General features: G+C 36.6%; 1 protein-coding gene across 1 annotated transcript in view; it reads right to left on the reverse strand.

Annotated features, from left to right (window-relative positions):
- LOC149151953 (eukaryotic translation initiation factor 4G-like) overlaps window positions 1-8,401 on the reverse strand; it is a 109,839-nt gene extending 101,438 nt beyond the window's left edge. Inside the window, 1 exon segment of the mRNA XM_089446014.1 lies at window positions 7,833-8,401. Within this exon segment, the coding sequence (XP_089302140.1) occupies window positions 7,833-8,032 (200 nt within the window). The 5' untranslated portion in view covers window positions 8,033-8,401.
- Between the last annotated feature and the right edge of the window lie 14,975 nt (window positions 8,402-23,376).

A 23,376-nucleotide genomic window follows, 5' to 3' on the forward strand; every position in this document is an offset into this window, starting at 1 on the left:
TCCTTTCAAAGCCCCATAGCATCCCTTAATCCCTTCCTTTCGTGCTTGTGAGGTAAGGCCCCCGCCTACTGCCTCATTATCCAACTATAACCTTCGATCAAAATCCAAATTTTCTCTCCATTCAGACTTTGACTCTTCAAGGGATCTTATTCTCAACTTCGTTCTATGCTATGAGTTGGGTTCCTTTGGGAACTCAATCAAAACCTATGGTTGAGGCCAAAAATCTTATCTCTCAATAGTTCACCATCAAGAAATGTTCAAAATCAGTCAAGGAAGCAAAAATCCATCATTGAGACCCTTAGAGCATCATCCCCTTTGGCGTTTTCTCAATGAAGATTTTATCCTTAAACTATAGGGGATTAGCCAATACTGTAAAAAAAATGGCCATAAAGCATCTAAAGGAGATCCACTCTCCACAAATCCCATTTCTTCGGGAAATTATGATGGATGGTGATAAAGTTGTTATAGATTAATGGGGTATTTCTTCCCAAATTGGGATTTTCTAACATCTGATGCTTCTGGTAGATCAGGGGGTCTGGTCTCAAGTTAGAGGAAGGATGCTTTAAACATTGTATCTATGTGGTCGATTAAATTGGGTCTCACAACTGATTTCCATTCCAAAGATCTCTACATGACCATACTTTATCTAATTGTGTATGGACATTGTGCAAATAGGAAGGATTTCTACAAAAACGCCTTAAATCCCCTTAATCATTTTGGTTACATCATAATTGGTGGATATCTAAACTTTACATTGGGGTCATGTGAAGTTTAGGGTTCTACAACCCATCTTAATCCTCTTGCGGACTTCTTGTTGAATCACTTGGAAGAAGTAGGTTTTATAGATATTCAACCTCCAAAGCTCATGCCCACATGGAGAACAACAAAGTTAGGAGGCAAGGATGCTTCGCTAAAAGATTGGATCATTTTTTCATCTCGGAAATCCTTCCTTGATACCAGCTTGAGATATAGCCAGTAGGTTTTGATAGAAAAGTACTTGAACCATTGTTCCATTATCTTAGTCCTTTCCTCAAAAGCCTCCCTGCCCTTTTAAATTAAATCCACATCGGTTCAAGGACCCATCTTTTGAACAAGCTATCAAAGATGTCTGGCGCCAATCTCCTCTGAAGATAGTCTCTTCCCATTTTATTTCCGGATAATCTAAAACGATTTAAAGCAACCATTATCTCTGGAGCTAAGCAAAAGAGGTAAGGGGGCACTAAAATACGAATCGAAAAAAAAGAGATGATAAAAGACTATCTAAACAAAGATATTAAAAGTCCCCTTTCCAACATCCTTAGAGAGAAACTAAACACTTTGGAGGACAACCGTCGAAAAATACTTCTTTGTAGAATTTCCACGAAATTTTGATATGTTGATAAGAACAATCTACAAAACACTTTATTTTGTTACAAACACTGAATTTCTCTACTCAATTTGTAGCAGAATTAAGAACAGAAATAAAACACAGTCACATAATTCAAGACATTTTTTTACTAGGGAACCCAACTAGGAAAACCCTCTACATGATGAGAATCTTATTGATAGAAAAACTGAGCAATTGATCTTTTAGAAATACAACTGTTTCAATCTGAAAACAACGTAGTTTTCCTACCTTGAACCAGGCTTGAAACCCTCGCAAGACTGTTGATCTCTGTTGCCCTCTACCAATCTGTGCACAAGGTTCTCTTACACACTCTTCCTCTCACAAGCTCAAACTTGTGCTTCCTATTGCTTGGTCTCACCAACTCGTGCTCACCAAAACAATGAGTAACAATGTGCCTTTGCTCCTCCTTTTAAAGCAATTTGAATGGCCAAATTTGGTGAGTTTCTAATTAAGGAGTTTGCTTTTGTGATTGTTTGAGTTAGCATGAGTTAACTACTCATGCAACTCGTCCTATCTCTTGAGACTCAACCACAAGTTCTTTTCCTCAATTAACTCGCACTAGAAGACTGATAACTCGACCTTCCACTTTGACACATCAGTTAATTACTTCATGAACACTTCGTAATTTTAGGAATTTGCATTAATTTTAGGAACTCGACCCACTTTTTAAGAATTAGCTCCTAATTGATTGGAATTTGTGCATGCTCAAGAAGAAAGTTGAAACTTGTTGAGGCTCCTTGAATTAAGGCACAAAACAAAGAACCCATTCTCACTACAATTTTCAACACTCCCTCTTAGCGAGGAAGGTGTTCTTGGAAGAACCTCGTCCACCTGGATCTGTCTCCAACTCTATCAAGTTCTTCACTATTGTAGCTTCTCCCTCTAAACTAGAAGACTTCCCTTGCTTTGAAGACTTGTTCTTTCCCACCATGCTTTGTGAGTCCACAATCTGTCACTATCAATGATCACAGCGCCTTTTGTGTCACTAAACTTTGGCTCACTGATCTACCCACTAGCAAGCCTCTAGCTCCACTAAGAAGTTTGCTCATTGGGTCTTCTGGATCTACCCTCTTATCAGTGGTTTGGCCATCTGCTCCATAACTCTACCTCCTAATAGCTCATTGTACATGAGGACTTCAAGGACTACACACTTCTCAAGATTTTGGTTGCTCCAAAATGTTGCGCCTAGGGCACACAAATCTTCCTTGTCACTGTGACACATCAACCCTATTGTCACTCTCCTCAAGGCCTCCAAAACTGCCCACGCACAGTCAACTCTTTGACTGATCTAGGGCTTGCAAATCAACCACTAACAGTCCATACACTTATTGTGCTTCAGCTGCTTCAAAAGTTCTTCTCCTATGATGTGTTGCTCTCAACTTGTGCTAGTCTTTATTTTGCTCTTTGCTCTAATACCATGTAGAATTTCCACGAAATTTTGATATGTTGATAAGAATAATCTAAAAACACTTTCTTTTCTTACAAACACAAAATTTCTCTACTTAATTTGCAGCGAAATTAGGAACAGAAATAAAACACAGTCACACAATTCAAGACACATTTTTTTTACTAGGGAACCCAACTAGGAAAACCCTATACTTGATGAGAATATTATTATAGAAAAATTAAGCAATTGATCACTTAACTTGTGCTTCCTCTTCCTCTCACAAGCTCCACGCACAAACTTGTGCTTCCTATTGCTTAGTCTCACCAACTCGTGCTCACCAAAACAATGAGTAACAATACACCTTTTCTCCTTTTGAAGCAATTCAAATGGCCAAATTTGGTGAGTTTCTAATTAAGGAGTTTGCTTTTGTGATTGTTTGAGTTAGCATGAGTTAACTACTCATGCAACTCGTCCTATCTCTTGAGACTCAACCACAAATTCTTTTCCTCAATTAACTCACATTAGAAGACTGATAACTCAACCTTCCACTCTGATACATTAGTTAACTGCTTCACAAACGCTTTCTAATTTTTGGAATTCACCCTAAATTTTAGGAACTTGTCCTACTTTTTAAGAATTAGCTCCCAACTCATAGGAACTCATGCATGCTCAAGGAAAAAATTGAAACTCATTGGGGCTCCATGAATTAAGGTACAAAACAAGGAACCCATTCTCTCTACAATTTTCGACATTCTTGACCAAGAGGAGTGAAGAATGAAAAAGTCAAGCTCTCTTGCTACAGGCAAAAGAAGACAATAGAAAATATGTTCACTATTTTGTAAACAATATGGAAGTTGTCAAACCATTTGGAATATCACAAGGTCGAACAATTCTCGTGCTACCTCTTTCAAGAATTTGGTAGATGAAGGTTCCAAACATTTTAAATCAATATTTCAAGAACATTCTTGAGCTACCATTGACCATATCCTCAAGGTAGCCCATTTTTTTAGCAACTTCATTCATCAAGGAGGGAACAACAGCAAATTCTTGAGCTACCATTGACCATATCCTCAAGGTAGCCCAATTTTTTTGCAACTTCATTCATCAAGAAGGGAACGACCAACTCATTGAGAAGTCTAGAGAGAAGAACTAGAAAGGGCACTTCATTGCTTCCAAAAGGGCAAAAGCCCAAGCCCAAATTTGCTTCTAATTGAATTTTATCTAGAATACTATGATTTTTAGGGCAAGGATTTGCTAAATGTTAATGAATACTCCAGGCCTCAAGCCAAATACTTCCTTTAATTCCACTTTAATTACTCTTATTCCCAAATCTAATAGTCCATCTTCCTTTGACCAATTTAGGCCCATCTCCCTCTAAATTTTATTTATAAGATTAATTCCAAAACTATCACCTTGCACCTCAAGGATGTTCTCTCTAAGAACATCTGCAATTTGAGTTTTTAAGAGGGAGACAAATTCACAAATCTATTGACCTTGCTCAAGAAGGTCTTCAGTTTATTCAGTGCAAGCATCAGAAGCACAAGAAGGTTTCCACAGAAGTGATAAGATAAAGGAGAATGTTGCTTTCGCTTTTACTTAAATTTCTAACATTACCATTAACTGTTTCAGGATGTGTGAGAGTGGTTCCAACTTCATCAGACTTCATATGGAGAAAGTAGAATTTAACAGAAGATTTAACAGCTTTCAGGATTTTAGGAGTGGGATTATAGCATTTCCAGTGGATTGAACAATGATGAATTTGCATGGGATGAATTGTTATTGTTGGTACCTTATCATTCTTATTTTTATGTTTTATAATTTCAGAGATATTTTGCCTGAATTTCCCTAAAATTTGGGGATGGTCCCACACGTCCCCCATGTGCATCTCCTCGCTCCCGCACTCCCCCGTCCCGAAAACTCAGTGGAACATAGGGTTTATAAAGTGGACCTTTCGATGGCCTTTGACAAGTTAGCTGGCTGTACATCAGACTTCTCCTAATCCACCTGCGGTTCTGTGTATATTATTGTAGACCAATTCACGAGACCTTTTCTACAAAAAAAATCCCCCTTCAAAAAGTGTCCTGCTAGTCACTGATTAAAGAAAAAATGTTGCTTTCACACTCACCATACTGGGAGTGCCCTAAACAGGCTGTACGTTTTCACATTAACCTTCAACTATAAAATTAGAAATATAATAACAATGTTCCACCAAGACTCCGGTGCGGGGAGACGCAGGTGCGGGGAGACGCACAGGGGGGACGTGTGGGAGTACCCTCAAATTTTAGGGAAATTTCGGGGGTGCGGGGAGTCGTCGAGGTGTATGTATATATATATATATATATATATAATTCAAGTTCATATTCATTGTTCACTGTTCAATAATGAAAGCATAAAAATATTAAATAGACAATTGAAATTTGAATCATTGATCCATCCTCATCATTCATTTTGATACATACATCATTCATATGACATACTCAAGTGACAAGTCTCATTATTGAATTAATTATTATTCATACATACCATGAGATTCGAAAAACAAAAATAAAAATCAATAATAAAATATTCAAATACATTGATCGATATCATTCATCATTCAATGGTTCATCATTCTACAATCTACATTGATTTAAAAACTAAATTCATCATCCATCATTCTAGAATCTAAATTGAAAGCAAAACATACTAGTATATTTTCAAAGTTTGAACACTAAATCTATATAACTCAAAGTTTCAAAGTTCAAACTCAAAAATAGTTAAGAGTGAAATGGAAATGACTTTGGGTTGAAATGAAATGAGCTTTTAACTTTAAGGTTTAAGCTTTTAAGTTTTAGTTATTTAGTTTTAATTTTAATTTTTTTTTTAGACATTTAAGTTTTAGTTATTTAGTTAAAAAAAAAAAAAATTTAATGGTTTTGAGTTTTGAATTTTTGATTTTGAATTTTGAATTTTTAAGTCTTATTAGACAAATTTAAAGGGGGACGCCCAGGCGCACCCTTTTTGGGGAGTCTAGACTCCCATACTGAAGGGGGACGCCCAGAAGCACCCTTTTTGGGGAGTCTTGGGGAGTCTAGACTCCCACACTGGGGAAACGCACCCCCTTGCGTCTCCCCAAGACTCCCCAAAAAGGGTGCGTGGGGAAACGCACCCCCAAGAGACTCCCCGTCCCGGGTGCGTGGGGTGCGAGGGGTGCGCGCACCCGACCCTGGGGGACGTGTCCCCGTGGAACACTGTATAATAATCTACTTAACTTTTCATCTGTTTACTACTGCTTCTATTAGGAAAATAGTTGCCATGCAATTTAACCTGCTGGGCGTGTAGCAAACTCATTACCCATTTGCTTACAAAGCTACAGTTCAAAACTGAAAAAGGACACAGCAAATTGTTTGTGCACCACGAAAAGCTAGACATTCTAAAGTAAGATCTTAAGCATTCCATCTTCTTTGCAGGTTTCTTTGCAGTTCTCCCCAGTGTTAAACATGTTATTAATACTAAAGAAAGGACAGGTATAAATGATGAAATAAAATTAAAATAGATGTTACAATTAGACCCTTTTAATATAAAAGTGAATTGAGCACTTCAACTGAAAGTAAAGTTTGAGCTTATAAGAAATAGTACCCCTTTCAATATAAAAATGAATTGAGCACTTCAACTGAATGTAAAGTTTGAATGGCCAACGTTTGTAAGAAATAGTACCCGTTTAATATAAAAATGAATTGAGAATCTCAACTAAATGTAATGTCTGAGCTTATAAGAAATTTATCTCAAGGATCAAGAAAACATAAATGAGCAATGTGTTGAAATAATTCAAGGGTTAACAGCACGTGAGGGGTTAGCTCAATCATTCCTCGCCAATGTTGTTGGGCATTTGGATAGTTAATTCCAAGAAGGAGCCCAGTTCCAATCTCCAAAATGGGCTACTTTGAGTGGTTTGAGTTGTAAGTGTTTTCGATTTCTCCAGGTTAATTCATAGGCTGGCTACATCTGTTGCATGCCTCAACAGATGTCCCTGCCAGGTTTGCTGTGTAGCATCCACAAATGTGGGTAAATGCCCAGGAATTTCACTGGTGACATTTTCCTTTCAAAATTCAAGGGGTTGAATGATAAAATCGGCTGGTAAGACAAAATAGTAAGTTTACAATAATTATATTATATACGATCAACTGAAAGATCATAAGAAATCAATGGCAATGGCATCACATGGCCCAAATAACAAAGCAACCAAATTAGCATATGGGCAAAATTATGAAAAACCAGAAGTTTATAATAATTATACAGTATACTATAAACAATCCACTGAAAGGTCATAAAAAAAATCAATGGGAATGGCATCAGCATGGCCCAATGAACAAAGTAAACAAACTAGTGGAATGCATAAAATGTGAGGACCACATGTTATAGGGAATTGAACTTAAACGTTTTATAAAATCACTGCAGCAAAGAACAATGATGCATTCCAAAAGGGGCTCCAACGAATACAAATCATAATAAAAAGACCACGTACAGGATAAGATTTTGGAACCATGTATTTCAAAGAGGGTTCCGTCAAAATACATACATCCCGATGAATACACCACTTAGAAAAACTAAACGCTTGAATTTGTGCAAATTTTAGTTAGAAAGAAGAGTAGAAGAAGACGATAATGGCCGCTAAGGAATTTGGTTGAAACAAAAGAATTCAGTCTGGCTAGCAAAGAGAAATTACTAGTAGATAGGCAAACCCTAGAGCATTATTGGTTCAAAGGAAAACTGAACAAGACAGACGCGGAACCCCAGAAAGAGGATCGCATAAGACAAAAATCGAACCAATGGAAAAAAAAAGAGGTCCGAGAACCGAAATTCCATCTGCAAGAACCGAACCCGCGACGTCTAGAAAAGTACCAAACCCCATGAGGGTCCCTCAAAATCAAGGCAAAAAAAATAAATAACAGGGCCCCGTGGAACCGAACCGGCCAGCAAAAGAAAAACTGAAAAGAGACACATAAAAATGTCACAACGGAATTAAACCAGCCAGCAAAAGAAAAAATTAGAGATAAAGGGTAAGAGAATTGAACTCACCCTCGACTGGTTGGAGGTAAGGAAGCTGAAGGCGAGCCAGAAGAAGAAGGTGAAGGTGGGGGGGCGCCAAGTGCGCCACCGCCCTTAGCAGTTACGTGGACAGCTGGTCCTCCCGGTTTCTTAGCGTTATGTCCAGAGCCGGCGGCTTTTCCCTGCTTTCTGGCGTGTGAAGAATCTCCTCTTGCTTGGCGAAGGGACATAAATAAATCTTCTCTTATCTCTCTGCAACTTTAATGGCGGATCCTGCAACCCGGCCACAAGCTCGAAACTCTGTTGGCGTGCATGCGCGCTCGTTATATTGCCCTGCTCATCATTGCGGAAGGGGAAAGAGCATGAAGAATGGAATGAAGAATGGAATGAAGAATGAATCTAATAACAAATGTTAAATATATTGCTATGTAAGAAAGAAGCAGTCGTTTCTTTTCTTGCTGGCAGCTACATGGGATGGTTTGGTAAGGTGTAAGCCTCAGATTTGGGTTGGTTGGTTAGCAGCTTCGGGACGGATTCCCCGCAACGCCATTTCTTTTTCCTCGTCCCACATTTTCAGTTATTTTCAAATCTCAGTATTTGGAGATTTATAATGATAAAATGCATGGCACCGATCCTATAATTAAAAATTCCGTCTCAGGTAACTCTCCTATTGGATGACCAGGCGGATGCACTGAAGCCCCTTGCAATAACTATGGTTAAACTCTTAACCTGGGTTCTGTGCTCAATAAATGGTACATCGGTACATTAAAGTGAAAAGAAATTCGTCAAGATAAGGTTGCACAAAATTCCTTTTTTAAAGGTAAAAAAATTCGTCACGTATGTGGTGAAAAAACATATTGACTTTGATCATGATTTTATGGCATATATTTTGGTTATTTCAGAGTAGATTTAAAGTTTTAAGAGGTAGGATTGATTGAAATTTTGATGCTAATATTTAGGTTAAAATTCCAACTTCAAAATGGAAATTTTAAGTGTTATCTATCCAATGTTTTTTTTTAAATATAATCATTTTACTATTTTCATGATGCGGAGTTTTTTATTCAAGAAATTACGAGAGGGAGGATGTTGGTATTTGTTATTTTCATATAAAGATGGTGTTTTTTTTTATTTATTGAAAGGAAAATGGTAATAATTGGTTATTGAAAATCATGTTGCAAAAGATTGACTAAGATTTGAACCAATATTTTGTTAAAATATAATCATTTTATTATTTTCCTGGTGTGAAGCTTTTTTTATTCAATAAATTATGAATTGTTTTGAGGGAGGCATGATGTGAAGGTTTTTTATTCAAGAAATTATGAATTGTTTTGAGGGGAATTGTTTTGAGGGAGGCATGATGTGAAGGTTTTTTATTCAAGAAATTATGAATTGTTTTGAGGGAGGATGTTGGTATTTGTTATTTTTATATAAAGATTGTGTTTTTTTTTAATTTATTGAAAGGAAGATGGTAATAATTGGTTATTGAAAATTGTGTTCTAAAATATTGACTAAGATTTGAACCAAACAAAAATCTTGAATTTTTTTACAATAATGTTTATGAATTAATATAATCTTTTGGATTCTCTTTGACCAAACATATTATATATATATATGCACGCACACATTATATAAGTTTATTAGGCTAGGTCAAATAGTGGGCATCTCTTGTCAAAAAGCTTTTGCTAGTTAATATTGGAACCCACCTGATTTGAAACTTAGTTACCCACTTAATGTGCTTGTTGGTGGTTGCATTAGGCTCCCTTTGATTTGACCTTGGGCCTCCTCAATGACAAGGGGTGAGTCTACTCGTTCTCCTTATACCAAAGAAAAAAAATATTCTTAAGATACATTATGCATCCTCTATATATTTAATTTCTAGCATTATTTAGTGATAAGTCATGATGTCCCTTGTGCATTGGGTCTAACACAAGTGGTTGTGGGATGCAGAGTTATCCTCCCCATCCAAATTCTATTTTTGTAAGTGACATGTTAATCTCGTAGTGATTATATTTTTGTAATTGCTTTGAACCATATTGTTGACTTAGCCTTGTGCCCTAAATGATGTAGGTTTACCCTATTATGCTTATGATCCTCAAAATGAGGGGAAGTGCTGAGGGGTTTTCCCCAAGTGCTATAACATAGAAAAAAACTAATGATGTCCCTTATGTCAAACATTATCTTTGTTTTCTTCATTTTATGTCAAGAGGTGCATTTTACAATTCAAATGGGAGAAAAATATAATGTGCATAATGTTGACATGAGCCAAATAATGTTAAAACTAAAAACCATAGACTAGCCTTGTAAATAAATTAATTTAGATCCATCTTAAGCTCAAATTATCAAGCATCAAGAGGGTCCATTTCACTTAATGTGCAAACCTTTGTGTGGGGAGCAAAAAATGAAATTTGTGTCTCAAAGGATTTGACTTCTCTCAATGCTTGATATTTTTTAAGTTAAAATAGATCTTTTATTTTAAATTACATAATTACAATAAAGTGTGTAATGTTCTATTGCAAAATTAAAGTCTTTATGAGGAAAAAACAAAAAATCTACACACTTCAATCACTATTCAACAAATTTCGAAAGAAAAAAGTTCAAAAATTAATGTAAATTAATCATAATAAACATTAACGAAAAAGCTAACTTCTCCATCTAAAAAAGGTGATTTATAAATAAATTAAATACTACCAAATAACTCAAGTCCTCAAGTTATGTCTCCTTGATGGGGGTGAATCTAATGATCGGGCAGGTCGCATGGGATAACTCTCATGGGACAAGCCGACCACCCTGCCGACATGATGGACATTAAAGGCCAAGGGGCGCAACTCGCCCCTGGTATGAGCCTGTATGCAATAACACAAGTGGATATTAATACAATGACTAGTGGGCTGGCAATAATTATGAGTTCAACGAGGGGTGAAAGAGGTCGGTGTATGTGCACGGGTAAGGAAATGAAGCCTCTACTAATAATGTTTGAGCTAGATTTTGATGTTCGTGGGGATAAATTTAGTTTGTCCTTCGAAAATCGAGTGAAGTTTGTGTTTGTTGGTGGAGTCAAGAACTTAGTCGGGGAAGGTGAACCTCTAGTTGGGTGCGGTTTGGTGGGCGATGGAGGTACACCTAGTCTAGGAAAAGCTAGAAATGAGGTCAGTTAGCAAGTGCAGCTAGTGGCTATGGTTCTCGCGATAATTATTTTCCTAATCTATCTACTAATGGTTTTTCTGGTAATCCCTCTTTAGCTTGTTAATTATCTCAGTAAAGAGTATCTCCGTTCTATCGATTTGTAATGTACCTATGCCCTGTCAAGTTTTTGGGGTTGGTGAGATGGAGTCTAAGTTTAGTCTAGTCCTTCTATGCTTCACGGGTTTGGTGGTTGCAATTGATTTGTATTGTTGGAAGAATATACCTAGTCTCCCCTTCAAAGTGTTTGTCGCGCAAAGCTATTATGTCTATGGATTTCTCATATTAGTAAGTCTTGGTTTTTTGTCTGTTTGGTGTTTTTTAAAGAAATATTGGTCATATTTTTATTGGGGTTCGGAGCTTTGGTTTTGTTTTTCAAAAAGGGGGGGGGGGGGGGGGGGGGGGGGTAATGTGATATTCATCCTCTCGGGGTTTGTCTATGGTTGTGTCTTGTCACTCAAAGTATTGTAGATCACAAGGGTCGTAGGTACTTGTTCTCTTGGGAGTGGGGCAGGGGTGGTTTATTGCTTAGTTGTAGCTGGTATCAAGTGGTTGGGTTATAGACTTTTTGTTAACTAGTTCATTGCAAGCATTTATTCTACATGTTTGTGCACTCTTCGGACTCTAAGAGGGGGAAGGTTGCATGGGCACTTAAAAAAAGAGCCTCCCTTATGCATCATGCCTTTGAGGCAATGTATGCATAACAGGAGAGGCGGTGGCAACAACAATGCCCAGGGTCAATGCAAGGCCTATCTGTTTTCCCAAGACTCTGTTGAGGCCGACTTTAACATTGGTCCTCCTGAGACTCAGTAAGAAATTCAAAAATTGGAAAGTAAGGTTGGTGTGGATGATTCTAAGATTTTCAAGGAGGTATCCAACTGGGTACCTATCCCTAGTCATACCAGGGATCATAGGAAACAATACCTAAATGCAATTACTTTGCACTAGCAAATGAAGACCTTGTTGGGTATGGTTTTGAAGGATAAGTAGGGGGAAACACACATTGTGTTTACTTCACTGAATGATATCAAAAGAATGTTGACAAATCAATGTTTCTTTATGGACAGGCTTGATGCCAAACTGGCCCATGTAGAAGGGAATCTCCGTTGTGATTCTGCCACACTTGCTCTTCCTAGTTCAAGTGCAAAGGATTCAACTCTAATATCTCCCTCGGACTCCTAATGGTCGACAAGTCTGATAGTATTTATGATGTCATCCTATGTTTTGTATTATCTAGATAAAACCAGAATGTTTGGTTTTTCTTTTGAGTTTCTTTGTAATAAACAGACGGAGGATTCTGTTGGCTCCTCAAATGTCAGTGAGAATTGCTCGATTCAATAGGAAGAAACAATATAGTATGGCTAATCTATCTAAATTGGTTTTGAAGACATTATAAGGCAATAAAGTTTTTAAATTTACTAAAAAAAAAAAAACCTCAAGTTATGTCAATTCAACATCACTAAAATAGAGTATAAAGATAATATGCATTAAATCACTTTAGCCTAAGACACAATAAACCTTTCATTGCATGATATTCAATTTTACTACAATCTTCACAAATTTCAAAGAAATTTGATAAGCAAATAAAAAAACTCGAAAAATATAAACATATTTATTTTCAAACTCCTTCACCTAAAATACAACCAAAATTTATATTTTTTTGAATTATGAAATAAAACCAAAATATAAATTTATCTAATTATAATTAAACATGTTAGATCTTGGACTTTTGTGATCCATATTGTAGATAAATGTCTTTCGGATTAATCACATTCTTAAGGATTTGGTCAACATTTCGAACCAACTAATGTGGTTCATCCTCAAGACAAGGTCCTAAAGATGAACCACATTAGTTGGTTCGAAACATCTTGAGGATGAACCACATTAGTTGATTCGAAAAGTCAACCAAATCCTAAGAATGCGATTAATCCAAAAAACATTTATCTATAATTAAACATTTTAATTTAAATAACCAACTAAATATAAAATCACAATAACAATATTAATATGTTTAATTTAATCATTAAATATCAAAACTAATATATATATATAATTTAATCATTAAATATCAAACCTAAAAGACAAATAATTATCATTGTCAAAAAAAAAATATATATATATATATATATTTCCTTTTAATAATATAGTTTGGCTGATTTAAATAAAATTATTAATTTAACGAATAATAATATAATGGAATGTTGGGTGACTTAGTCAAGTTCCTTTCTCCTTGGAATCGGAAACGTCAAAGGTACGTTTTGCATTATTTTAGTAAAGAATTCCCAAAATGTTCATAATAATTTCAACCATCCACGTTCATAATATATTTTTAGATGCACAAACAGGACACTTTGTGATGTTGGATTTACTTTGCACAAAACTCACTTGTGAGGTTGGATTTACAACTTTCCACAATCCACGTTATAAATATATTTTTAAATGTACAGACAAGACGTTGCATTTACTTTCCACGAAACTCACTTGTGATGTTGGATTTACAACTTTCCACAAAAAATCTTTACTTTACTCTTTATGCACAAAAAGTCTTTCACTGTTGAAAATTGATGTTCATCTAATAATACAAATTAATAATGATTTATTAATTTTATCCCTTTGTTCTTCAAGGTTAAAGGCCTTGATAAAGTTGGAATTTGTAAATACTTGTTTTAGTTTTGTTAAATTTGTATAGGATTGCATCTGGGTTATAATGGTAATCGGTGAGTATCGATCCGTGTCATGCGAGCGTGAACACCGTTGTAGTCTCACGCCATTGATTTTTCTAGATATAAAAATAAAAATAAATAATAATAATAATAAAATAAATGAGATGTTTTTCTTGATATAATAATTCATAAATATATGTAATTTTTATTTTTTTTATAAAATATTTAATATTTATATTAAAATATGAGATTTAAAATGTTAGCTTGGATATTAAAGTAATATTTGTTTCTAAAAAAAATTTCTTTCATTTTAATAACAAAAATAGTTGCATATGTTTGTTTTAATGTTCACAATATTCTGATTATGTCTATGGAAAACGCAGGTTGAAAGCTAAAAATCAAAGGTGCTATAGAGAACAATCCCTTACAAGACATTCAAAACGCAAAGCCCCAGTCAAAGAGACTAGGCAAAAACAACAGTCTATTAAAACAGATACATACAAGGCGCTACTAAAGGGCTTTGTAGCAAATGCAAAAAGGGATACTCGTGGCAAAACAAACTTAATCTTCGATCAGAAAAGCTAGCCCAACATCACCAAACATGCAATCAAGATGTCAACAAAAACGTCTCTCATAAAGCAGGAAAACATCAAAGAAATATAAGCTGACAAAAGCAAAAAGTGGAACTAAAACAAAGACATAAGAAAGAAACTTATCAGACACACAAAAATAAACAAAACAACATCTCCTCTAGGAGATAAATGCCCCGAATTGCAGACCAATCCATCGATAAGATAACTATAGTAGATCTAACCCAGCTGGACTGAAACACCTCATTTAGAGAGGAGATCTGCCATCGAGTTCTGCCCACGATAAATATGAGAAAATGAGAGGCACTTGAAATATCCCAATAAGATTTTAATTTGTTGTGGCCAATGGAATAATGATGGAACTCCAAAGGAATATCTACTATGAGCCTAATCAATCACCGACTTAGAGTCACGTGTTATCTCTAACTCCTCAATAGCCATCAATGACGCACACTACAACACTCCCCAAAGCGCCATTACTTCAGCTCTATTATTGGTACCAATACCTCCATACCAAAGTAAATGATAGGTTTGGGAAGGTCGAATCACGATATAAGCTCTACATCCACACTCGCCACTTGTTGATGCCTCATCAAAGAAACCCACGGATAAGACCACCCAAGTTCCTTGCAAATAATAGATCTCCTATGTAATTGAGGTTTTACATGGACAAATCTCCTAAAAAGAAGCCAAAATCTTCAAGCTTGTAATCTGTGCATCAGGGACAATGTTCTAAGAAAATATAGACATTTCTACAGTGTCAAATACCCAAAAAATATATAGCATAATGGTTCAGTGTTCTTTATGGCCTTTCATCCATTGGATGAGACATGTTTCAATGGAGGATCTGTCCAACACTTCATAAATTTTGAGATATTTGGAAACCTCATCCCAAATATTGAGAGCAAAGGGGTAACACAAAAATAAGTGTACCACCTCTTTGCTCACCACAACACACAAAGGGAAAATTCCCGGACCCTGAAAACCTCTCTTAGAAATATTCTCCTAAGTGAGAACCTGGTTATGAAAAACAAACCACGTAAAACATTTCAGTTTAAGTGGTGCTTCCCATTTCCACGTAAAAGGCAACTAATCAAAACATCAACCTTGTTTGTTCCGCTGACCAATGAATGTGTATGTTTCATTTACTAAGATGTCCCATCTTGTGAAAGGCCACCCCAAGCAAATATGTCCACCTTCTCTATCAACAAAATCCTTGCTTTATAGAGTTTGTAGCGATATTGTTCCCATTCTGCTTCAAACATCACCGGAAACCCAAGATCCCATGAATGCGGCCAATAAGTAGTGGATAAGATGGAAACTCGATGGCCACTGATATGTGCTAAAGTGTGAAGACCACATCTACTGAGAAATAGGATAATTGGAGCAGAGAGGGAGTGATCCCTATACATTCCTTGAAATGCATCTAAACTAATAGAGATCTGATTACCATGACCTGCCTCCCAACATAAATTGCCACAAAGCCAGGGCTTGGATTTCATCAAGTTATGCCAAATATATGATGCATTTTCTTTTCAGGCACCCTGGATTTAACCCACTCTTCTAGCTTTCTGTGATGAAGATACTTCTCACTAATAATCTCATTCCATATGCTCTCCATAAAATTTTAGTAAGCAGGGTGAGGTTGAAGCTCATTATATCTCTTATACCCAAGCCCCTTCGGCCATAAGCCTGGGAATAGATCTAATTCATGTCAAGTGAAATTTCTTTGTGTTTCCTACACCAGGCCATAGGAAATTAGCAATGATAGAATCAATTCTATGGATGATTGCCAAGGGTAAATGAACCAAGTGCATCCAGTATATTAAAATACCTTGAAGCATGACCTTGATCATTACCTACCTACCAACCAAGATAACCATTTGTGTTCCCATAGGGCAAGCTTTTTTTTCAAATTTCACAATTAGCTATTTCCAATCTCTCTTCTCATAAATGCTAGGCTTCAAATAAAATCCCAAATATTTAAACCCATCTACCAATGGTCTGACTTTAACACCAAAAAGATCTGCAATATGCTTTATCTTCGCCTCATCCATCCCATTTGTGATAAGTACTATTTTCTCTTTATTCATGTAAAGCCCCAAGGCGTTCCCAAATTTGTTAATTATTTGATGAAAAACCTGCCATTTTGAAATCTTGGTAGCTCTTGTACAAAGGACATCATCAACAAACATTAGATGTGTTTTAGACATCAAATTCATATACTCCACAACCACCAACTTCTCTAGCAAAAAAAATAAAATCCTAGAACCACTAAAATACCATTACAACAATAATTAGAGTCTTGTTTCAAACAACAACTAAAGATTTGCAACAGGAATTTAGGCCCCTCATAAAATGAGACTATTCTAGAGAAGAATTGAGCATCAACTGTGAATAAATGCACTTCATAAATTACATCCTTGAAAATAAGAAGAAACAAGAGCTTCAAACCCATAGAAGAGCAATTGTTGACAGAGGGAAATATTAACAAACTGATCCAAAATCTGACATAGTGTCTAGTACACAAAAACATGCCTTCCACCCAATAGTGAAAGAGTAACTGCTTACTTAAAGGCGAACATACCGATCCATTCCAGATCAAGCCAAGCTGAAAGCATGTGTTGAAACGGACTTCAATTGGCAAAATATAAGTTTTGTGTGTCCATGGAATACAAGGAAATAAAGCATACCCAAATGCTAGCACCAAAACCCAAGTATCATGAAAACTTAAGCATAAACTACCAATGAAATGATAGGTTAGAATAATATCAATGACAATAGTGGGAATCCACCACCTCCGAGAGAAGTGGACAATCATACTATCAACAAGCATGAACCATTTGAACCAAAAATAACAACAAAATATCTGAATTGCACCAACCCTAATCATGATGAGAAGAAATAATAGTGGGAGTTTGACCATGATCAACTATAGGATCTATAAGGTCCCCAAAGGATGAATCATTGACAAGAAAACCTTCATCACGAATTAAACGAGAATCCAAACTATCAAAACAATATCAAAGGTTGTGAAGCATTATTTTTACGTTTTCAAGGGAAGGAAAGAGATTACAGGTCTTATATTAATTATCCTGAAATACTTGGCGAAGTAAGTAACCATCTGCTAATGTGAGGCCAACGAGTTGAAGAAATGAATATGTTTCTTCCGAGATTTTCCTGGGTCTCGAACCCATCTCAATTCCTCACCCATCACCTCAGAATCTGAGTGATAAGGGTGACCCATAACCTCTTTTCTTTACAACAATAAACTCTCTTTCCAGATTTCCAAAGGAATTGCATCGAAGAGAGTGGACACTAAGTCATAGGCGAAAGGACGACACCTAATTTTACCAACATTGCCTCTTTCACCCCTCCTAGAATTCATCCTTTGTTGAGGAGGCATGAAAGGAATTGTCGACAAACACCAAGAACTAGAAAAACAAAAACCCCTCCATGCAAAACTAGAAAAGAGCCAAAATATACCTCCTAGAAAATCCAAATTAAAGACTAATAACTCGTCACAAAAAGACTAAAAAACAAGGGACAATTTTGGTAAATGTGACTACAACTCAAGGACATGATAGAGTCCCTCCAGCAAGAGGTAAACACTGCAAATCATTAACCAAATATAACTGTAACAGACCTGGTGAAAAGTCCATGAAATAAAAGTTAATAAAGGCAAAATAATAACCACGGTTGATGGGACACTTGTTCCAAGCTTAATGTTGGGCAAAATGCTAGTGATGGGGATCACTTGTGATTGTTTATGGCTATAGAAATTAGCAAAGGCAATGACTAAGGCTTTGGAAAGGCAAAATGGCATTTTTGGCACATTTATTTATGAAAATAATGGAAATTAGGAGAAAAAGGAGATGAAGAGAGATTCATGCTTGGAATGGCACGGGGGTGAATGATTGAAGAGAGATTTGACTCGGCCATTCTACGGTCGAGTGGAACGTGGAAGTCCCATCCCCTGTTTGGATTTTGCATCATTGATGAAAGGTTATTTCTCCTTGTATTTCTATGAGTATTTTGATGGATTATATGTGGTCTATATGGTTGTACTTTCATGAGTATTTATGTTGATATTATGTTGGTTATGTATGTGTTTTATGACAACGATTATATATGGCAACGGTTATGTATGCAGATAGGAACAGGTTTTTCAAGGAGTTCCAGGTTGGGGAACATGTGTATTTGCACATCAAACCGAAGAAGAGCTCTTTGCGGATTGGATCATGTGCCAAGTTGGCACCGCGGTTTTGTGGACCCTTCAGTATCATTGAGAGGATTGGGTCAGTAGCCTATTCACTTGAACTGCCTCTGACAGTTAAAGTCCATGATGTTTTCCATGTGTCATTGCTTAAGAGGTAATTAAAGATGTTGATCATGTGATTGACTAGTCTGTATTGCAGGTGGAACCAGATGGAGAATTCCAGTCGGAGCCTCAGTTTATATTGCAGAAAAAGATGGTCATGCACCAGAACCGAGAAATTGAGCAAGTTAAAGTGTGATGGAAGCACTTTGGGCCCGATGAAGCTACATGGGAGATGGCGGAGCATATGTGGCTATGTGTCCTTCCTTGTTTGTCGGTTGAGGCAAAGCAGTTTTGGCTTTGTGTTTTGGTGTGATTTTGGTATATGATTTGGTATATGTTTTGATATATGTTTGATGATGTTGGTATATGTACATATGCATATGGATGTAAATACCTCCTTGAGCTATGTTATAAAGCTCCAATAAGCGGTATGGGTGTCATATCATTATGATGTTATGTTGTCTTATTTTCACGTTGGTTTGCTTTTCAGCAGGTTGATCATTGTAAATACTGCATCGAGCTAAGTTATAAAGCTCCCTCGGCAATATATTTAGCTTACAACAGGTTTGTGTTTATAGGTGTTGTTGAACATTGAGGACGATGTTCTCCCAAGGGGGAGCGTTCTATAACAGCCCTAGTGAAAATTCCATGTAATAAAAGTTAATAAAGGCAAAATAATAACCATGTTGATGGGACACTTATTCCAAGCTGAATGTTGGGCAAAATCCTAGTGATGGGGATCACTTGTGATTGTTTATGGCTAAGTAAATTGGCAAAGGGAATGGCTAAGGCTTTAGAAAGGAAAAATGACATTTTTGGCACATTTTTTTATGAAAATAATGGAAATTAGGAGAAAAGGGAGGTGAAAGGTCAAAGGTTGCATGTGAGGAGGAAATTGAAGGAAAATAATGGAAAATGAAGAAAATAGAGGCCTCATTCACAAAAGGCTCCTGAGGATCAGTTTGTAACCTTTTATCAGTTCAGTGTTGGAGCTCTCTCGTTATTCTCTCTCTCTCATACTCTTGGAGACTTAGAGTTTCCTTGGATCAGGTGTGGCATACTTGGTTTTTTGGAGCAAGAAGGCAAAGGAAGGGCATGAAAGTGCAAGAAGGCATCGAGATCAACAACTAGATCAGATTATCTTGTAGGTACCGAGTTGCACGTATGTTTCCTTCACTAGTTTTGGCATGCATGGCATATGCATGTGGATTCTTGGTCATGATCTATCATTGACATGGAGGATTGCCTAGATTGATAGTGGATTGCCTAGCCTTGCCATTTCCTGGATAGACATGTGGTTGTCGGTTTACTTTCATTGTTTTCTTTTGGTTGGTTCTCATGTTTCCTTAGCTTGGGTTGAGTTACTAATCCTGGAAGCCCTAGTTGGACAAACATTATGGAAGCCTTGTAACAAATTGGGTTGAGTTACTAGTCCTCGAAACCTTGGTTGGAAAAACACTTTGGAAGCCCTTGGTGGGTTGAGTTACTAGTCCTAGAAGCCTTGGTTGGACAAACGCTCTGGAAGCCCTGTATAAGTTGTGGGTTGAGTTACTAGTCTTGGAAGCCTTGGTTTGACAAACGTTCTGGAAGCCCTGGAAGCCTTGGTTGGACAAACGTTCTGGAAGCCCTGGAAGGTTTGGATGGAGACCAATCTGATGATGTCTGACCAGGTGGTGAAATCATTGTTTGATGGGTTGAGGTGGATGGCCTCTGGAAGCCCTAGATGAGTTTTGATTGATGTGTTCTATGAGATCCCACATTCATGCTTGGAATATGGAACAGGGGTGAATGACTGAAGAGAGATTTGGCTTAGTCATTCTATGGTCGGGTGGAAGGTGGAAGTCCCATCCCGGGTTTGGATTTTGCATCTTTAATGAAAGGTTATTTGTACTTGTATTTATATGATTATTTTGATGGATTATATGTGGTCTATATGGTTGTACTTTCATGAGTATTTATGTTGCTATTATGTTGGTTATGTATGTGTTTTATGACATCAATTATGTATGCCTTTCACCATGTTTTTACTTGTAATTGAATGATCAATGTATCTATGACTTAATGGATGGAATGGCAGTTGATGTGTTGAGACATCAATGGTTCTTAGCGATTCTCAGCTAAGTATGAGACCCCTATGCTCATAATTATTATTTACACCTGTAGATTACATATTCGTGATATGTTTGATGAAATTCCTGTCATGGCTAGTAGGGGTCCAGTCAAGGTTTCATTCAAGCATTTGCTTTAGTATTGTCATTTCCATGTTATTTTACTGTTCTAAAGGTGTCATGAAATTTTGGGCAGTGACCTGGGCTCTGGGCTTGAAAAAGTGGCTCAAATCCCAGGGACGCTGGCATAACACTGACAAATTTAGTCTCTTGAAATTGGCAAGCAAGCATGTGAAAGCGACTTTCAGCTTCTGGATGTTGTCATGCCTATAGCATGAGAGCGACTAAGGCTTAGGTTGTCCAAAAGTTCAGTGGGACCCAAGAGCAAGCTGGCTGATGTGTTGGATTGGTTCCTGAGGGTTCTGAAGCTGATGTTGAATGTCTGTATGGTGTGTTTCCGTCGGTTCCACTTCCTTAACATGACTTAGGAGGTCGAATGATATCATAGTGGCCTCTCGTCACATGTTTACCCCGATTGGTGGGTTGCTTGGGTAGATGTGGGAGGAGGGTGTTACAATAACAAGACTATGACAATACTATGAATCCTTTTTGCTTTCTAGATAAAGAGAAGGTAATTCAGACCAAACCAGATCTAATAAATAGAATTCAAATCCAAAAAATACTATCATAACCATCGTTATATTGAAAGCATCATAAGATAGAGGACAGAGAAAACACAGTTCATCCAACGACTTAAGGGACTAGATGACTAGCTGACTAAAACAAACTAAGACAATAAGCCAATACACCAACACAATAACTACTATTCCAACCACCATTAAAAGGCTTGCAATGAGACTAAAATTACAAAGAAACCATGAAACTGCAAATGACTATAGTGACTTAAGCAAATGATAGATGACCTCCAATGAACTAGACAATGAAAGGAACAAGATTAACTTATAGTGATCATACTTCCATTTGATTCCATGACTAGAGACGAGCTTGACAAATTCTAGTAACCACTCTTAAACAGGACTTTGCGCACACTTCTACTCTGAGCAACAAAGAATGAATAAAAACCTCACCAACTTGTAACACTTGAGGGAGAACGAGGAGCAAACCTTGCCTCTATTCATACCAGCCTTGTACCTAAGCCAACATTTCGACACCATGGCCTATTTAAAGTCACAAACCCAATTGTTAACCAATGTTCCCTTCGCAATGAAATCCTACCACAACATTTAACCAGAGATGACCTTTGTATCAAGTCTATCCACCCATGTCTATAATGTTAGCCTCATCAGGTTCCATCCTATCAATTTATGGTAAAGTATGGAGAGAACAACCACAACATAGTCAAACATTGATTTAGAAGGGGGCCAACTCTCATCCAAAACAAGATCACGAGATTTACAACCCTAGTTCCCTAAAAGATTCATAACCTTGTTACCATCCCTTCTTGAATGTTGAATAACCACATACTCTAGTTGATTAAGAAAAATTTTAATTCTTACAACTACTCCATCCAGTCTCCAACTCTTCACTAATTTACTAGAGGTTTAACCATTCAACAACCTTTGGACACATTGTGCTACCACTTGTGAATCTCCTTCCATCTGTAACAAAACAAATTGCTAACAAAATAACTATTTGAACGCTCGCTTCTAAAGCCAATAATTCTACCATATTATTAGTAGTAATTCCTCCACTTTGTGAAAAAATTTACATAGGATATTAGCTATAGTCTCAGAAAACATCATCGAAACCAGTTATGCCAGGATTATTCTTCAACGCCCCATCAAAATTTAACTTAATGAAACCTTTGTGAGGAGGTAAAAAATACACCTTTGAATAGACATTTGGGGTCAGTTGTTCCTTTAGTAAGATCATTTGTTGGTTCAAATATAATTTATCAGAACCTCCTCATCAGTAACCTTCCAATCTTCAACAGTCCAGGGAATGGCAAGGATGGTTTCTCTGATATTATGGAGGAACGTTTCATTAATAATATCTAGTGTCCTCTTCTTATCTCTAAAAACTCTTGATGTTCCTCTCCTTCCATAGGTTCCAAAGGAGAAAACATTTAGCCAATATCCAAGCTCTATTAACAATGGGTTTCTTGACCATAGAGAAATTCCATTGCACAATCAAATCCACCAACTATAAATATATGTAAATTTGTAAATGTAAATTGTTGTGTAAGTTCAAAATATTCATGTAGACAAATACTCAAGAAAAATACTTGTTTTTTAGGGCAACAATTTGTGCATTATGAAAAGTTCATTGCTTAATGCTTCTCCCATCCATTCGATCTAATCTAATTAGTCTTGGTGCCATGATGAAGGTCTCACCATCAAGTAATCACATTATTAGAGAATGGTGATAATAAAGCCACAAGTGATCCCTTCCCACTACTTAATTGAATGATAAGTATTTGTCGATTAATATTTTTTTATCAGTAGTAAAACATTTTAAAGTATTGATGTTCTCATGTCCTTTGTACATGTATTCAAATATCCTAAGCCATAACATTCTTTTATTTAGTCCATAGTGTTGAATACCTCTCTCAATAAAAACTCCATCTTTATCCATTTTCTCTTAGCTGGGATGGCAGGACAACTTACCACTCCATTCACATATCCGCGTTCTGACACCCTACTTCCTTACTCAGTCTTTTTTTGAAATCCGAGATAGTAGGATGAATTAAAC

The sequence above is a fragment of the Pinus tabuliformis genome, chromosome 9 (assembly GCF_031772625.1).
Source record: "Pinus tabuliformis cultivar Carrire ecotype Pingquan chromosome 9, CPIR1, whole genome shotgun sequence".
Classification (NCBI taxonomy): domain Eukaryota; kingdom Viridiplantae; phylum Streptophyta; class Pinopsida; order Pinales; family Pinaceae; genus Pinus; species Pinus tabuliformis.